Here is a 17,684-nt window from a genome sequence, read left to right as displayed (position 1 = left end):
ATTCATTCATTACTGTTTATTACAAAAATTACTTAACACAGTTGTATCAAGTCAGGGCTACAGGGAAACAATGTGATGTGTAACATTTTAATAATTTAGCTTATTTTCAACATTATTTTGAATTTTTTTCATACCCATATGAATAAAACAAGCAATTTCAGAGCCATTTAAATAAAGGACTGTACTGCACTGTAACAGATAGTGTTTAATTACTGTAACATACAAAACAGACCGTTGCCATATAGGTAACATCGATAAAACCAAAGTCTGTGAGACTGTTTAAAAAAAGTGCTTGCACAATTACAAAAATGATCTTTACAACAAATGACACATTATTTTTTTGAACCAATGTATATCACAATATATAACATTTGCTTTAATTTTCTGGCTTACAAGCAAAACTAAAGCTGCTTTTGGGTGAATGTTCACAACACAGAAGCTCAGGGAGACTTGAGAAAAATAGTATTGTTACAGTAGTAGCTTTTTGAAAAACTAAAAACAAAACAAAACACTCAGTCGGTCGATTCATTATACTTTTTTAAACATACAAAGTATGAACTTTTAATTTGATATCTTTGGAGCAGCTAAAATGTTACTCTTTTAAGTTTAAACGACAAAGAAAACACTTTCATAAAAGTAAACAAGTATGTTGCATGTCAACATGTCAATCAAAGCATGCAAAACAACATTAAATAATATGAATCAGAAGCGTCTGAAAAACATGATTAAAGACAACCAAATGAAGGCTCAAAGCCTTTGAAAATTGCTATAAGAAGCATTTTTCGACATTATAAAAGTATTTTTTCCCCCTGTGAGATAGAGAGCAGGTGTAGTATGCATTATAATGCACATGCACAGACAATCACAACGCATGATGCAACACATCATATACAAACTAAACCATTAAAAAGAATACAATCTGCCAGTGTTGACCTGTAAGAGTCTATATAATGTGAAATCTGGGGCCCGGGGTGGCGATGATGTCGCTGTAGGGTTCGTCCTGCCTGAGCTCCACCGCCTGCTGTTTCTTTAACACCAGAAAACTGTAGAACTTCGCAGCCGCTTGTTTCTTGTTGTTGTTTGTGCACAGTTCCAGCAAGCTGATCGATTCTGCTCCAGTCTTAGCAATGACTCTCTGTAGGAAGTAAGAGGAAGTAGTCAGAGGAATAAAAAGGGTATTTGTTGATATAAATTCAGTTTATTGCTTTATCAAGATAGTTACTGCATGTTTAAATTCTGCCAAACCTGTAAACCGTGCAGCATCTGCTGTGTTCTCTTGTTCCATCGCCTCTCTTCCTGATCCTGGTCTCCGCTCTGACCTTCCTCCTCCTTATAAACAAAAATTCAGATTTAAATGGGACCTATTACAAACATTTCAGTTTTGTAATTTCAGGCTGTAATCTTTTGGGTTTTCATTCTTGAATGTTCAAAAAACATATTTTTCTCATATTCTACATTGTTGCAGCTCCTCTTTTCCCAGTCTGTCAGTAACGCTCTGTTTAGTTCCTGTCTCTATGAAGCTCCTCCTTATGAAAAGCACACTGTGCTCTGATTGATCGACTGGATCAGTGTGTTGTGATTGGTCAAGCGCTTCGAGCGTGTTTGGGAAATGCCTCGTCCCTTACCATAACCAGCAGTTACAACACACTACTAACTAACTCAACCAGGCCCCGCCCCTTTATTCTGCATATGAATTATTTAAATGAGGAATATTGTGACGTGTTCGTTCCTGTAAGAAAACTCAAGACTACAATGAAGCTGAACATGTGAAAAAAGCATCTGATAGGATGGGGATCTGATAGAAATCAGGTGCAAAATAAATGTTCTAATGCAGAAGTGAACAGTGAATGGCAAATAGCTTTACAACCAGTATATAACAACTATATATAAACATGTACCGGTATATATTTTTGAATAACTGATAAAAATAAAAATAAAATACATCAGAGTAGCACAATTATAAATTCTACAGAAAATTAGGCATTTAAAAATTACGTTTTTACTATTACAATCCTTAAATCTGAAAACTTAAAAGCAACTGCAGATTGTTTGGCTGTACTAAACAGGTTTTCTTATTAAAAAAAATAAGCATTAGTCTTGAAAAATAACAGTTTTTCTCATTTAACTCCATGATTTATGGCTATACAGCCTCCTCACCTCATCCTCCTCATCATCATCCTTCTTGTCTTTGCTCTTCTCTCCTATCAGGTCGAACTCAGAGATGAGCTGTGAGATGCTGGTTGGTTCCTCAGGAGGAAGGTCCACCTGCTGCATGTTCACGTGTTGCGTGGAAACAATGGAGGAGCGATCATCCTCAAGCATCTTTAGGAAAATATGTGAGAGAACACAATTAGAAACCTGGGTCAATAGCCACACTGAAAAACCTGCGATTCAAGATCTCACAGGTAAGGCCGGCTCTGCGTCCTGAGCTTTGCGCTTCTGTCCGCGGTGTCCGGATGGAGGAGGCATGACTGATTCATCGAGGGTTGTGCGACTGCCCTCCATGGCTGACGCCTGCAGAACACTGGGCTCCTCCAGGATGGTCTGGTCTGCAAAAAGCCAAAAACGGGCATTAGTCAAAAAATTAGAAAACTACAGTCCAAAAGTTTGGGGTGGGTACATTTTTTGTTTTAAATGTTTCCAAAAACAGCTCACCAAGCCTGGATTTATTTGATCAAAAATACAGTAAAAACAGTGAAACATCATTACGATTTAAAATAACTGTTTTTTTATTTGAATATATTTTTAAATGTGATGCAAAGCTGAATTTTCAGATTAATTACTCAAGTCTTCAGTTAGTTTAAAAAAAAAAGTACAGATCATGATTCTCCCTAGATTCTAAATAAAACAACTAAAAAAAATAACATGACATTTACAAAATGTTAATTGCTGCAGTCTATTTTAAAATATTTTATTAATTTTAATTAAAAAATTTTTTTTAATAAAAATCGGTCTGAATGAATGATTCAATGACTCACTCATAAAGACTGAACCAGCAATTTTGAACGAATCTCTTGAATGAATGACAAATATATTTTTAACAGTCACTTGTCGCCAACTTCTGGTGTAACAATGTAATTGATCTATATTTGAAGCGTCAAGTTTCTTTCAAAAGGAGATTTACTCTATTGTGATCACTAGTGTAGACATCAGTGTTATATCCAAACTATAAACTTTTATCCCAGTACTTCTAGGATCATTTGAATTATTGTAGGACAGAAATATGACAGTGCGTTTGCCAAGCTTTTTCATATCCATAAATGACAACTGCTCTCTCTGAGTCAGAACACAGATCTGAATGTTCTCTGTGATCGTACTTGTCAAATAGACATCTAGCAGAATCATAGCCATTAAGGAATAAGATCGCGTGGGTGTGTGAATCGAGATCGTGATCTTTTAACGATAAATTGTGCAGCTCTAGTAGTTAGTAGCACCAATCTTACCAATGATGTCTCTTTGCTGAGACAGGACCTCTTCCCGAGGAACCTCAGGGTTCTCCAGGTCTTTGAGGAACTCATCCAAGCTGTCCGCTTCTCCACCCTTCCTCCTCTTCCTCAGTTCATCGGGCACCAGAGGTGTCAGGCAGCGTGTGAACATCTGCACAGAGGAGTACAGCTGGGCTCAGCAATTCATTGTGTTCAAACTACACTTTAAGGTCAAGACAACAAAAAACTGTTCAAATAAATTGTTTCAATAGATTTCTGTGTATTATTACAAGCAAAAGAGTGCCAGAAAAAGACATATCCAAGGCTACTTATGTATTTGTTGCACTAAAGCCTGTATTAATGTCTCACAGCTTGTTCCTGGGATCTGTCCTGACCTTGAGAAGTCTGCTGTTCCAGAGAGGCTGAGCTGGCAGAGAAAACAGCTTCTCCACTCCTCCGGTTTCCTTCCACATCATCAGCTTCTTGGTGGGGGGAGCCAGATCCAGAGTGGTGACAATGTCGGAGTAATCGCTGAGCTGAGCACGGATGGTCTTACTGTCCAGCTCCTTCACACTGTCCACAATCAGCTTCCTCTTTCTCTTCGCTTTGGTTTCTTTCACTATTAATATGAGTTTGGTATGATGAAAGGCAAACTTACATTTTGTTTGCAAGAGGTGAATTGGCACAAAATACTGTTAAGTAACTAATGCACTATATCAGGGCTCAACAAAACATTTTTTTTATTTTTTTCCCTCGCTCACCATAGATTATTGTACATTAAAAACCTTATAAATAATTTGTGTTGGTTTTTGTTAAAGGGATAGTCCCAAAAATTACAATTCTTTAATCATTGAATCACCCTCATGCCGTTTCAAACCTTTATGACATACTTTTCTTCAGTGGGACTTAAAAGGTTGTAACAAAATGTTGGTAACAAAACAGTTTGGGTTCCCATTGAATTTAAAAATAACATTTTTGGTTACTATGATTCTTTAAAATATCTTCTTTTATTTTCTACAGAAGAAAGAAAGTTTGGAACAGTTTTGAAACAACATGAGAGTGAGTAAATTATGACAGAATATTTCATTTTTGGTTGGAGTATCCCTTTAATAAACATTCAACCCTATTTTAATAAATAATATTACATACGTGCATATTATTTATATCAACAAATTGTTATGCGTCAGAAATTAAATTTTATTTAAAAAAATTTACAATCAATTATTTATGAGGTTAATTTGCAGTAATAGATGGAAATTATACCACAGATATAATAATACAAAAACAATATAATTATATGATAACAATAACAGCTAAAAATTAATCAACATACATTTTTTAGAAAATCTGACTTGTTTATCATTTTAAATATAATTGAATAATCATAATTAAATATAATTAATAACATAATTAATAATTATATTCAGAAAAAATATCACTATATTGATAATATAAAAACATCCTACACAATAAAATATGTTTAAATTTTTTTGACAAAACGTAATAGTCATTCAGCTAGATAACTTTACATTGGTGACATTTAAATCAGCAGAAACTATATGATCAGTTGTGTTAACTGTCCAACCTTATTATTAAAGGGATAGTTCACCCCAAAATTAAAATCTTTGTAACCAAGCAGATCTCAGGCCCATTGACTACCACAGTATTTTTTCTTCCATACTATGGAAGTCAATGGGGCGCATCAACCATTTGGCTACCCATATTCTTCAAAATATCTTCCTTTGTGCTCAGCAGAACAAAGAAATTTATACAATCTAACATCTTGAGGGTGAGTAAATGATGACAGGATTTTTCATTTTTGGGTGAACTATCCCTTTAAGACCTGTATTACTGCACCTGTGATGTCGATGGGCTCCAAAGCAAAAGCCTCCTCCTCATTATGGACTAGGGTGGTCTGTTCAGTCTGGTCTGTCATGGTGGGCAGCTGCTCAACAGGACCAGAATCAGGACTGTCTGGACCTCCTGCTGCTATTGGACAAAATACAGTATTTCTATTATTATGCAAACATCTAATATAGATGTTAATATATCATTATGTTATATGCTTTTTACGTGAAAGGTTGTCAAAATCATCCTCATCATCTCCACCGTGGTCTTGGGGCATCATCACACCCTCAGCGATGGCAGGAGGGTCATCAAAAATACCACCTCCATCTTCATTACTGAGCAGCTTGTCCACTGCAATACAGCAAGCAGCCAGCTCAGTCTCAACGAATGCTTTTTAATGCTTCTTTGTGCTCATGGATGCCTCTCTTACCCAGCATGCCTCCCTCTGTGCTCTCCATAGGGTTGTCTCCAAAGTCATCCTTGTACTGGTCGTACTCTAGGTGATTGGACTTGTCCGTCATCTGTACGCTACTTGACTCTGACTCCAGCAGAAGGTTAGACACAGACGCCCCATGGATGATGTCCACTTCAAATGCACCTTCCTCTCGCATCATCTCTCGGTCATCCATCCCAAAATCAGCTGTCGAGGAAAATGTGTTGGTTATTAATCATCTACTATATGAGAAGGAGTGCAATGTGATTGATTAATCAGATTAAAGAGAACCTATTCATAGTCTTGATACTAGAATAGGTTTTCATGCTTGAATGTTCAAAAAACATTCTTTTTTACATATTTGACATTATTGCAGCTCCTCTCTTCCCAGTCTGTCAGTAACGCTCTGTTTAGTTCCTGTCTCTATGAAGCCCCTCCTTCTGAAAAGCACACTGTCCTCTGATTGGTCGGCTGGACCAGTGTGTGATTGGTCAAGCGCTTCGAGTGTGTTTGGGAAATGTCCCGTCCCTTACCATAACCTCCAGTTTCAACACACTACTAACTAACTCAACCAGGCCCCGCCCCTTTATTCTGCATATTAATTATTTAAATGAGGAATATTGTTTGTTCCTGGAAGAAAACTCAAGACTACAATTCAGGCGTTTCAGGGAGTTCAGAAACACTGACACTGATATATAGAATAACTCCCGCCGGAGGGACTTTGTGCTTTGTAACTTTACAGAGCTTTTTCCAGTTCAAACAACAATATTACACACTAAAGAAAGCATAATAGGACCCCTTTAAAGTATTCCAAATCAATTCCATACCAAAATCAGTCTCTTGCAGTAGACTGAGGTTCCCCACTTCTTCTCGCATGGTGATCTCCTCCACACGGGACTGATTCAGGGTGAACTGTTGAGCAACGTCAATGTCGCTGCAATGTACAACACAGGGAAGGGTCAACACTGACAGCAACAGCATACTACAATTATATGATATCTATAAGTTAAGGTTGCACACACTCCAGGTCGGGAAGAGGCTGATCGAAGTCGTGAAACTCCTCAGGTAATGTAATGGCGTTGTAGGCAGCTTCACGGTTCTCCTCAGGCAGGTCCACCACACCTGTGTCAAACAATGCACACAATATTATCTCTTGCAGTGCAAAAGGATCTTATGTAGTCCAGCCACAACTTACCTGGGCGAAAAGCCATTTTAATCTTAATAAAAGCCTCATTGCAGTCTGCCAGCAGGTACTTGGCTTTTCTGTGGTAGATCCTCACCACGCCCAGGAGTAAGTGTCCAGATGTACGGAGAGCCATTTTTACCTATCAAATGAAGCACATATTAGAAGTAAATGGAGATGCTATAGAGTTGCTCAGTCATGTTGGCAATTTGCAAGCATCCCAGAGGGAATTTCTAATGTGATTTTTGAATAGCGGTTTTTGATTTATGAGTAAAGGTCTGTGAACATTACTAAAAGAGATTTCACGGTTTGTTCTAAGCGTAGATATCAGTAGCAACGTGTACATGCACCCAAATAATCTGTTTATAATTGGACTGATGACTCAGTTTGGTTGAAAAGACATAATGAAAACACTCCGAATGAGCTCGAGCCACATTAAATTTTGATCAAATTGAAAGGGGCGGTGTAGACCTGAAATAATCCAATCAACAGGAAAACATTATTTAGATGTTATCAAGGCAAAAATGGCATTTATACTCATAGTAGATCCAGTAACATTCTCACGGTGCTGACAGGTGCACTACGAATGCACTGAAGTTTAATCCTGAATACACGTAATAATAATGCACGTGTAAATGAATATGTGCATCGGATTACATGTATGCTTTTAGGGTTCATATAAACAGAACTTTCAGAATCTGCAAAATTCTGAACGAAAATTTGTGCAAATTCAAACCGCAAAGCCAAACCTCAAGCGTGGTTGGGTCTCAGGACTACATACTTTCAGTTATATTGTGTTATATTATATTTATATAATATATTGTGAACAGGACTATAAAAAGGTTTGAAACACATTTTAAGCATTTAAAAACAATACAGAACAAAAATGGAATCCACAAAAAACCTAAACAGCGTGATTTCAAGAGAATCCATTGACCTTTGGAGAGATTATGCTCTCTACGCTGCTCTCCAGATTGCACTCAAACACGTGTGCTTTGGTCAGCTTCTTATCCCAGTGGGCCGCCAGCCAGATTTTGGCCAGCGGCCCACGTTTGCTGAGGACAAAGTGGGCGTAGAACATCGTCCCTGCACCTTCTCACACTGAGGTGGAGGGGGACGCTGGACCTGCAGAATAAAATGGCACTGGTGTTAGGTACAGTATAACACTACATCATAATTATTGATTTGATTGCTCTTAAAGGTGATTTGTCATTTTTTGATGTTAAGACTTTCCTCAGTCTCCCAGCTCCCAGCACAAAAACTGTCACTGGGACACTACCACTATGCACCATTTGGATACTAAAATGTTCACTTTTGGTACCAATATGAACCTTTGATAGGGTACCGCCTCAGTGACAGCTTGTGGCTTCCTTTTTTTTTCTGAGTGTATGCAGAGTTAACTTTAATCAAGCCATATGCAGTTTTATGCCCGCTATAAATGCTAGTGGTATCAAAACGTTGCTGTTTGTTTGACCAAACAATGGTAGACAGCTCAGGAAACTGTTATTAGTGATATTCAGATTAATTTCCGTTACACCGTTTGTTTCAAATAATCCTAAAATATGATTTAATAATTCATGTCTGCCATGACGTACTTCAACAGATCATGTTACATGCTCTAAAAAGTCAACATTCAATTAAGTTTCTTTTCATTGTAATTTCATGTATCCATGTTCGTTTGCTTGCTCTTAAAGAGTCTAGATGACTTTTAAATAAAGTCATCTAGAACCTTCTGCAGTTTGTTTGCATTTACATTACTACGTTTGAAGTCATAAAGCACATTTAAAGGTGCAGTGTGTGATTTATAGCGGCATCTTGTGGTGAGGTTACAAATTGCAGCCAACAAAAGTTACGGTGGCCGACAGGAAAATACTGTATGTCATCGTCTGAGACAGCAGAGAGTAGCAGTTCAGCAATGAGGTTTCTTTACAAGGATAAATTAAGAAATTATGTTTACTTAATTATTCAGTAAAACTATATGTTATTGCGAACATTATTGTTACTTGTTCATCGTGTCAGTGTTTTATTCGTTGAAGTTAGCTTGCTTCCTTGCACGAAGAGCAACATAGTAACGAAACGCGTTTGTCCGTTTAGGGCCACCGTAGAAACATGTCGGCGCATTTCAATGTAAGGGAACCCGTGGTGTGTGTAGACAGAAACTGCTCATTCTAAGGTAATACAAATATAACGGTTCATTAAGTAAGGTCTTTATACACCACTGAAAACTTCTTTTTCAAGGTAGTGAGGAAACGCGCTCGGTAGTGTGTTCGCTGTCGGCTACGCTAGAAACATGACCACACAATATGTCGACGTCCATAGAAGGGGGCGCCCGCGGTTATGGAGATAGAAATGTCTCATTCTAAGGTAATAAAAACATAACGGTCCATTATGCAAGGTCTTTATACACCACTGAAAACATAGTTATGGATCTTATATTGCATTTCAGTCAATAGATCCTCAAAAATATTACACAACGCACCTTTAATGCAATGTTCTTACTTGCACATTTAAATAAAAATCCAACTCGCTTTCATACAGTATGTGTGTTCCAATTCAATCAAAGATTTGACTCAAATGAATGAATCATTGGTAAATTGGATGGACATCGCTAGTTATAGTGAGTGTAGCAGTGTTGTGGAAAGTTAATTTTAAAGCTAATGCATTACAATATTGCGTCACCCCCTAACTAATTCCGTTACTTATAATTTTTATGTAAAGTAATGCATTACGTTACTTTTGCATTACTTTTTCTAACCTGGGCTGGGCTTGTTTGTTAGTTTCTTTTTCAAATGAAGGTCAGCAGCAAAGACAGTGAGATTAATAATACATAGCTTACATATACATTATTTAACATAATTATTGCAGGTTTGCATAATATTCTGAGTTTGCATTTAACTGTTTCTATTCATTTTGAGGAATGCTGAAACTTTTTGTGCAAGTGAGATAAGTAAATGCATTTAGTCTAGCACTACAATCAATAACCATGTTTACAACACTTACACCCAATTTCTCTCAACAAGCAGACAGGAGAGATGTCAGTCAATAAATGGGAAAACAATTGTAACCTGTGTCACTTATTTGAAAAAGTAACTAATATTTTGTTGTAAATTTAAAAGAGATTAATTACTTTTATAGTTACTTGAATAAAGTAATCTGATTACGTAATTCACGTTACTTGTAATGAGTTAACCCCCAACACTGGTTATAAGTTATCTATTGCTAGTTATTTAATACTGCTTGCCTTGTTGGTTGTTTATCGGAAATGTTTAGGAATAATAGATTTGATTAAAGACTGCAGTCATCATTTTAGCACATTTTCACATTTCACAAAAAATAAATATACAAAACTTTGTTAGATTTACGATCCGTTCCGTTTGGTGACATTATAGATTACCTTTACATTTTAAGAAATGGTATGGTAATGATGTTAGATGTACTACTTTAATGTTTGATGCAAGATCTGTACTAAATACCTGTATTCATTAGTATTTATAGTTCAATAAAATAATTATCTAGAATGTGAGTTTAGATAAATACCCCATTATTTCAGAGATGGGTGTGTGACTGCAAGTGATGGCGCGGCCTGTGTGATGCGCTTTTATTATTCTCTAAATGGCTTTATTCCTGAGCGGTGTAATAGTCTATGAAATGTATGTTAAATGTAATGATCGTTAATAATGTAACACGAATGACAACTGTTTTGTAAGGCTGCGTCTAAAAGAAGAGAGCTAAGAAGCAAACGGTCTGCGGTCGCGAGATCAACATCTGCCTGCGCTCGCGCCATGTGCGGATTTTGCTCATGCATCGCAAAGGCGTCAAACGGAACAAAATCAGAATTTTATAAATAGCGTATTTTGTGATAACAAAGTGATGTTGCACAGCGTCTGTCATTTGTCGCTGGTGTAACGTTACTAGGGAGAGAGAATGGGATTTTCTAGCAGGTTTCATGACGAAAACGAATGGTGATGATTCCAATGCATGCACTTAAATGCATTTTTAGTTATGCTTTCGCCGAAAGTACTTACGCGGAACGGTCCTATCGTAGCTTTCCGTATTTAGCAACCGTATCTAGGGTACCTTTCTCACCCTCCTCCCACTGTACTGTTTCCCTAAAACAAACAAAATGGCGACGCCCCCTCCCGCCGACGCTGAGAGGTTCATATAAAACGAGCTGGATGCTTATGGAGGACAAGTGTGGGAGACTGCGTGTATGACATAACCAGGCACAGTTCGTGCACATACTAACTGCGAATGAAAATTACAGAGAATACAAATTATAACGACTGTATTTTTCTATGAATTATCATTATTTCTGTAATTTTGGTTGAGCTAACGCTCTGACAATGGACTCTAGTATATTTAGTAAGGCACAAATAACTTTATCAGGAAAAACAATTTCTGTTTTGTTTTTGTTTTTTACATAGGCCTAAATAAGAACAGTGAGAATGATGGTCATATGAAAGACTTGCATTGCTTTATCAGTATTCTTGGAACTTTGACATAAGGTTCAGATTCAGAGCAATGAAACTATGATTCTAAATCGTAAACGTCTTAAAGACATTTTCTTAATGTCTATTTAACATCTGACAGGAAATATATTAGAGACATATTGCAGATGAGCAAACTCTAAAAAATAGATCTTCTTGCAGATGTAAATGCAGACATCAAAAAGACGTCTCTGTGATGTGTGCTATCAGGGACAGTACAGTGTGTGTGAGGCTATGTAGAAACAAACTGCAGTTTTACTACAGTTGCAATGAAACTGCAATGTTGCAACAGAAACGATTTCGGTTGATGATGACTAACCCTAACGTACACAGCAATGGTCAAAGGAATCTATACAATTTGTACAATTACAATAAGCACTGAAAATAATAGACTACAAACACTCTATAGGCTACAATAAGAAAAATCACGTTGAAATGAAAGTTGGAGCCTTCAAACTTTTTTTTAAATGTATAACATTCGGTTTAATGTCCATATAAAGTCAGTTCATAGCCACCAGATGGTGCTCGCACTCCATCCCAAGTAACACTGCAGTTTGATGCGGCATAGCCTCACACACACACACACACACACACACACACACACACACACACACACACACACACACACACACACACACACACACACACACACACACACACACACACACACACACACACACACACACACACACACACACACACACACACACACTCTACTGTCCCTGATAGCACAGGTGTATCACATAGACGTGCAATATGTATTTTTTAGTGTTTGCTCATCTTCAATATGTCTCTTAAGATGTTTCAGGCCAGATGTTAAATAGACATTTAGAAAATTTCTTTAATTGTTTATGATTGAGCATGTATGTAAAACTGCTTTTTCTAAGACGTTTATCAGATGTTAGTTTGTAAACAACAGATGTTTTCCAGATTAAGCACTTTTTAGCAGACATCAAGTACCTCTAAGATGCTACCTGGACGGATGAATAAAGATGAGCTTGATGCATATTAATCATTGAAATTCTCATACATTTACTCTTTACCAAAACTTACCATCAAGACTCTTGTCATGCTTTCTTCAAGTCATTAAAGTAGGCATGAATGGAAGTTGTGAGAGCCCCCCCCCCTCCCCCTTCCAGGGAATTGATTGGATGGTAGTGGTTTGCTATTGGTGGATCTCAAGTGAGTGACAGGTTGCCCCGCCCTCGCGCCAGTAAATGCGTCATCATCATATAGAAGAGATGTTGCTGCAAGAGGGAGGGGAAGTTATTTTGATTAAAGATTATGAGGGCACATAAATAAATAAAAAACAGTTTGAAAAGGAGTTAATTGTTCTGCAATTACTTTGTAATAGTACCATAGACTGTAAAAGTGTAGTACGCAGGTTCCCTCTATTGGTTCCGATGAGGAATGATCAAACCCGCGTGATCAGTCTTGGCTGGTCCCTGGAGTGTTTGATTAGATTGGTCAGTGCATCACGTGATCAACTGCTAAATTCAAATGTGCTTTCTCAGTTGATTGGCGCTGAGCCACATTTCAATTCACATAAGTACTAAAAAACAATACATATAGAATTTGTAAAACACACACTCAAGTGCCGAAGTTATTACGTCACTTTGTAGGCCAAAACGCGGAAGTGAGTTAGCATTTTAGCCCTTCCGGTTCCCTCGCCCTAAAGTGTATGGGTTTTTTGAATGGGTTTTTGCTAAATCGCCTGAAATAAGGTCTGTGGTTAACAAACCCTCTAAATCTTTTCACGTTTTGATCCATGACATAAAACAAACCAGTTATAACCTGCTTGTGGTTTTTTAAACTTTTTTGTGTCTGCTTGTGGTTTTTAAAACTTTATATAGGCTTCAAAATGTATACATTTTAGATTAACTTATAAAGATTATCTTGATAGACAAAACGTGTAAGGGTCACAACTCTTTGTTGAACACAGATCTTATTTTTTGCGATTTTCCAAAAGTCTATGGGGAAAATGCATAGCTTTTCGATCGTGGGAAACCATGCGCCGCTAACTTCCGAGTTGTCCTACAAAGTGACGTCATAACTTCAGCACTCTATAACGGTCGCCTTGAAAAACTCACGGAGGTCAGCCAGAATATTTTAAATGTATGTGTAAAAAGGTTAAATATGAATACTCAGCCTGTGTTATTTTTTTATTAAGTACGTACTTTTTTAAGTACCCTACAGTACATACAAATAATCATTATAGTACTTAAATAATCATTAATTAATTTTTTATTTATTTACCTGTGTAAGCAGCACAGTACAGTGTTAATATTCAAACTCTGTTTTTACAATGTTTAAAGTGGCTGACAATAATAAATATTCTTATTAGAAATAAAACTGCCTCATTTTTGAGCTGTGCATATTGCTGAATAGTTAGGCCTACTACGCTACTGTATTTTCATATTGGTCATTATGGTGGTAATAGGCGAGTCAAATATTTTCTGAGGTGGTACTTTATGTAAAAAGTTTGAGAACCACATGCATTTAAGTAGCAAATAGCCTACACATAGGCTACTGATCCGAACATCTTCATGTAGAGTGAACCTGAGGTAAATGTGTTCTGCTGTTTGGTGCATATGAGCCATGCATGATGCCCTTACGTTGTCCTTTACTTTTAATGACAATAGCGCCACCTTCTTAAAATATTTAGCATAAATCATGGCGCTTTGAGGAATGAATATAGGGACAGTCATTTCCAGCATATTACCTTTAGGGTGAGGGGTTTCCGAGTCTGAGAATATGAGTTTCCATTACTCCCCCATGACAACCGAATTGCTTACTTTTAATTGGAAATGATCATAACTCTCTTGTGAGCTTTACTGTGGAAGGCTTTGTCATGCATTCATTCTCATATGGTGCCCACAGTGTCAGTCCGGAATGAGACATCCATCAAGTCTCAGTGCAGGAGACACTTGTTCTTCAGCGAGCGGAAAGAAAAGTGACCTTGAGCAACAATGGAAGAGAAACTTCTCTCGCTCTTTCACCAAGTCTCTGCCCATCCTTCTTGATCAGGGTTTTTGTGGTCTCTCAGGTCATGTCCTCCACCAGGGCTGGATATGCCTGTCACTGTCACAGCTGAGGTTCGAGCTCAGTGTGTTTAATCAGGCCTCTAAGAATCTCATTAGCGCAGGGATGCGGGCATATGCAGACGAAACACAGAAACGCAGCAGAGACATCTGCACTTGCTCTCTTGAGTAACCATGAGTGCATTTGCAATCTGAATCGGCAGCCAGTGGGAAATGAGAACAACAGAATGGAATCTGCTGTAGACGCGCAGGGATGGCGATCGCGAGGCATGTCAGAGATGGAAACTCACGATTGAGTGATTTCTTCTACAGTATACAGAAACAGTAAGGTGTTAAAGGGACAGTTCAGCCACCCAAAATGAAAATTACACTCACCCTCATGTTGTTCCAAAACAGGCTTTCAGTCTTCTGTGCACCATGAAAGAGGAGGCTAAATAAGATGGTGCTGCAACTGCAAGTATGAATTGGGGCCTGAAGCTCAAGCTTCATTAAAGGGACACTCTCTCATCTCTCATCATTTACTCACCCTCATGCTTTCCTGTGACTTTCTTCCTTCTGATGAGCACAAATCAAGAGATGAAAAATAATCCATCTCTGTGAGTATGATGCAAGCAAAAGTCGACGCTTCAAAAACCAGGCAGAGCGAACATGACAGTAATTTATAGGAGACCCCCATGGATGAATACATTTTTTCCTCCCAATTCATCTACTTACACTACACCCTAAACGTATACACTATTTTTGTGAAGAAAAAGTACATGATTTGAGTGTGTAGAAGAGCAGGCAAGCCAGCTCTATCGCTTGCTTAGTTACGTGCATCTTGTCACCATTTAAAATGCCCCCTTTAAATTGTCATAGTTAAAATCCTCCACATTTAATTAGTGTGAATGCTTTCAAGCATTCACACTATTGAAATCCAAATCTTTATTATTATTATTCCGTATTCTTCCGTGGTCGCTTTCAACTCCTCTCTACTTTGTGCTACAAAAACCATTCAAGTATCAAAATGTTCAGCTTTTCAAGGACATGTGTGCTATTATTTTTCTTTTTTTATAACTTTTATACTTTTTAAATTATTAATCTTTTTGTGCATTTTTTTTAACATGTAAGTCAATGGAGAATTCTTCAAATCCTGCTTTATGCTCCTTCTGCTTTCAAAGCCCACTACTTCTGCATACTTTCAGCTATTTTTGTCATTTCAACTTTAAAATGTTGAGAAATCTTTAAGCTATTAACGTTGTATTCAACTTTTTGAAATCTTTTATACTTTTTTCACAATCTCTACTTTAGTCTCATGAAGTTTTTCAAGCCGTTTCTCAGATTTTAATGGAAGCGGATGAGAGAGACTGTTCAGAGCTAGAGCACGTGATGTCATCTGCTAGAGTGAGCCAGCTTGAAAACTAATCGTAAAAAATAATTTTTAAATCGCTGGCCTGGCCACAATTTTAACTCTTCGGGCATGTAATTATACTTGAAACGTAGGTATTTTTGTTGTGCTTCCTCACGTGTGTTTAGTAAATCCCTCGGACGTACAGTTTTTCCTCTGTTTCCTTCCAAAGGACAAGAGTGACAGACAATCCTCCATTGGCAGCAATTATAAATTCAGGTCAAACTTTGGTCCGTAATGCTCTGATCACTAGTTTTTCAACTTGCCAAAGTGGTCTCTTTTTTCAACTCTATCCACACAAAAAATACATCACATCGTTCACAAAGGCCTTGTCTCGCTCACGGTCAGGTCATTTCGCCGATACAACCTATAGTTTTGTCTCTAGGGAGGTTTGTTCGAGGCCAAGTATCAGCGATTTTGCCCTCTGTCTAAATAGGAAAGCTGATTGCACAGGTGATGTTGATTAGCACAGATCAAAGGGGCACAGATCAAAGGGAGACACACATAATTGGTCCTGTGTTCTGATTGGTGCACAGTCACTGAGCTCTTTTCTGAAGGAACTTTACAGGTTTTTGTTGCATTTATGCTTCTGCTTCTCCTGTTCTCCCTCCCTCTTTCTTTCTCTTTGTAACTAATCTATCTTTCTTTCTTTCTTTCTTTCTACCTAATCCTTATTTCTTTCTTTCTACCTAACCTTTCTTTCTTTCTAACTAATCCATCTTTCTTTCTTTCTAACTAATCCATCTTTCTTTCTTTCTAACTAATCCTTCTTTCTTTTTCTTTCTTTCTTTCTTTCTTTCTTTCTTTCTTTCTTTCTTTCTTTCTTTCTTTCTTTCTTTCTTTCTTTCTTTCTTTCTTTCTTTCTTTCTTTCTTTCTTTCTTTCTTTCTTTCTTTCTTTCTTTCTACCTAATCTTTCTTTCTTTCTTTCTACCTAATCTTTCTTTCTTTCTAACTAATCCATCTTTCTTTCTTTCTAACTAATCCTTCTTTCTTTTTCTTTCTTTCTTTCTTTCTTTCTTTCTTTCTTTCTTTCTTTCTTTCTTTCTTTCTTTCTTTCTTTCTAATCTTTCTTTCTTTCTTTCTTTCTACCTAATCTCCTTCTTTCTAACTAATCCATCTTTCTTTCTTTCTAACTAATCCTTCTTTCTTTTTCTTTCTTTCTTTTTTCTTTCTTTCGTTCTTTCTTTCTACCTAATCTTTCTTTCTTTGTAACTAATCCATATTTCTTTCTTTCTAACTAATCCATCTTTCTTTCTTTCTAACTAATCCTTCTTTCTTTTTCTTTCTTTCTTTCTTTCTTTCTTTCTTTCTTTCTTTCTTTCTTTCTTTCTTTCTTTCTTTCTTTCTTTCTTTCTTTCTTTCTAATCTTTCTTTCTTTCTTTCTTTCTACCTAATCTCCTTCTTTCTAACTAATCCATCTTTCTTTCTTTCTAACTAATCCTTCTTTCTTTTTCTTTCTTTCTTTTTTCTTTCTTTCGTTCTTTCTTTCTACCTAATCTTTCTTTCTTTGTAACTAATCCATATTTCTTTCTTTCTAACTAATCCATCTTTCTTTCTTTCTAACTAATCCTTCTTTCTTTTTCTTTCTTTCGTTCTTTCTTTCTACCTAATCTTTCTTTCTTTGTAACTAATCCATCTTTCTTTCTTTGTAACTAATCCATCTTTCTTTCTTTCTAACTAATCCATCTTTCTTTCTTTCTAACTAATCCATCTTTCTTTCTTTCTAACTTTTCTTTCTTTCTTTCTTTCTTTCTTTCTTTCTTTCTTTCTTTCTTTCTTTCTTTCTTTCTTTCTTTCTTTCTTTCTTTCTTTCTTTCTTTCTTTCTTTCTTTCTTTCTTTCTTTCTTTCTTTCTTTCTTTCTTTCTTTCTTTCTTTCTT

General features: G+C 36.8%; 1 protein-coding gene across 3 annotated transcripts; it reads right to left on the bottom strand.

The window, feature by feature from the left end:
* Nucleotide 1: 1 nt before the first annotated feature.
* rad21b (RAD21 cohesin complex component b) lies at nt 2-16,409 on the bottom strand. Of its 3 annotated transcripts, none has more exons than XM_077195796.1 (14): nt 12,430-16,409; nt 7,827-8,014; nt 6,902-7,031; nt 6,729-6,828; nt 6,534-6,640; nt 5,704-5,913; nt 5,499-5,624; nt 5,283-5,414; nt 3,821-4,044; nt 3,444-3,597; nt 2,404-2,549; nt 2,158-2,322; nt 1,246-1,329; nt 2-1,135 (listed from the first exon to the last, which is right to left on the bottom strand). In XM_077195796.1, exons 2-14 carry the CDS (start codon nt 7,968-7,970, stop codon nt 944-946), a joined length of 1,914 nt encoding a protein of 637 aa, XP_077051911.1. In that variant the 5' UTR covers nt 7,971-8,014; nt 12,430-16,409; the 3' UTR covers nt 2-943. The 3 variants fall into 3 exon arrangements, with proteins under 3 accessions (XP_077051911.1, XP_077051910.1, XP_077051913.1); XM_077195795.1 differs by lacking the exon at nt 12,430-16,409 and adding an exon at nt 10,915-11,079; XM_077195798.1 differs by lacking the exon at nt 12,430-16,409 and adding an exon at nt 10,915-11,026 and having other exon boundaries at nt 5,283-5,411.
* Between the last annotated feature and the right edge of the window lie 1,275 nt (nt 16,410-17,684).

The sequence above is a fragment of the Siphateles boraxobius genome, unplaced genomic scaffold, assembly GCF_051911475.1.
Source record: "Siphateles boraxobius isolate OS27281-9 unplaced genomic scaffold, OSU_SipBor_1 35, whole genome shotgun sequence".
NCBI classification, from domain to species: domain Eukaryota; kingdom Metazoa; phylum Chordata; class Actinopteri; order Cypriniformes; family Leuciscidae; genus Siphateles; species Siphateles boraxobius.
Note: the sequence above shows the minus strand (reverse complement) of the source record. Positions and strands in the feature narration are given on the sequence as shown.

Bases quoted from the DNA above. Each gene is read 5' to 3' on its own strand.
- rad21b (XM_077195796.1), bottom strand. From the start codon at position 7,970: ATGTTCTACGCCCACTTTGTCCTCAGCAAACGTGGGCCGCTGGCCAAA. The intron at 5,914-6,533 runs GTATGGAATTGA...TTTCCTCGACAG, and splicing joins ACTGCAAGAGACTGATTTTG to CTGATTTTGGGATGGATGAC. The intron at 3,598-3,820 runs GTCAGGACAGAT...TCCTCTGTGCAG, and splicing joins GGAACAGCAGACTTCTCAAG to ATGTTCACACGCTGCCTGAC.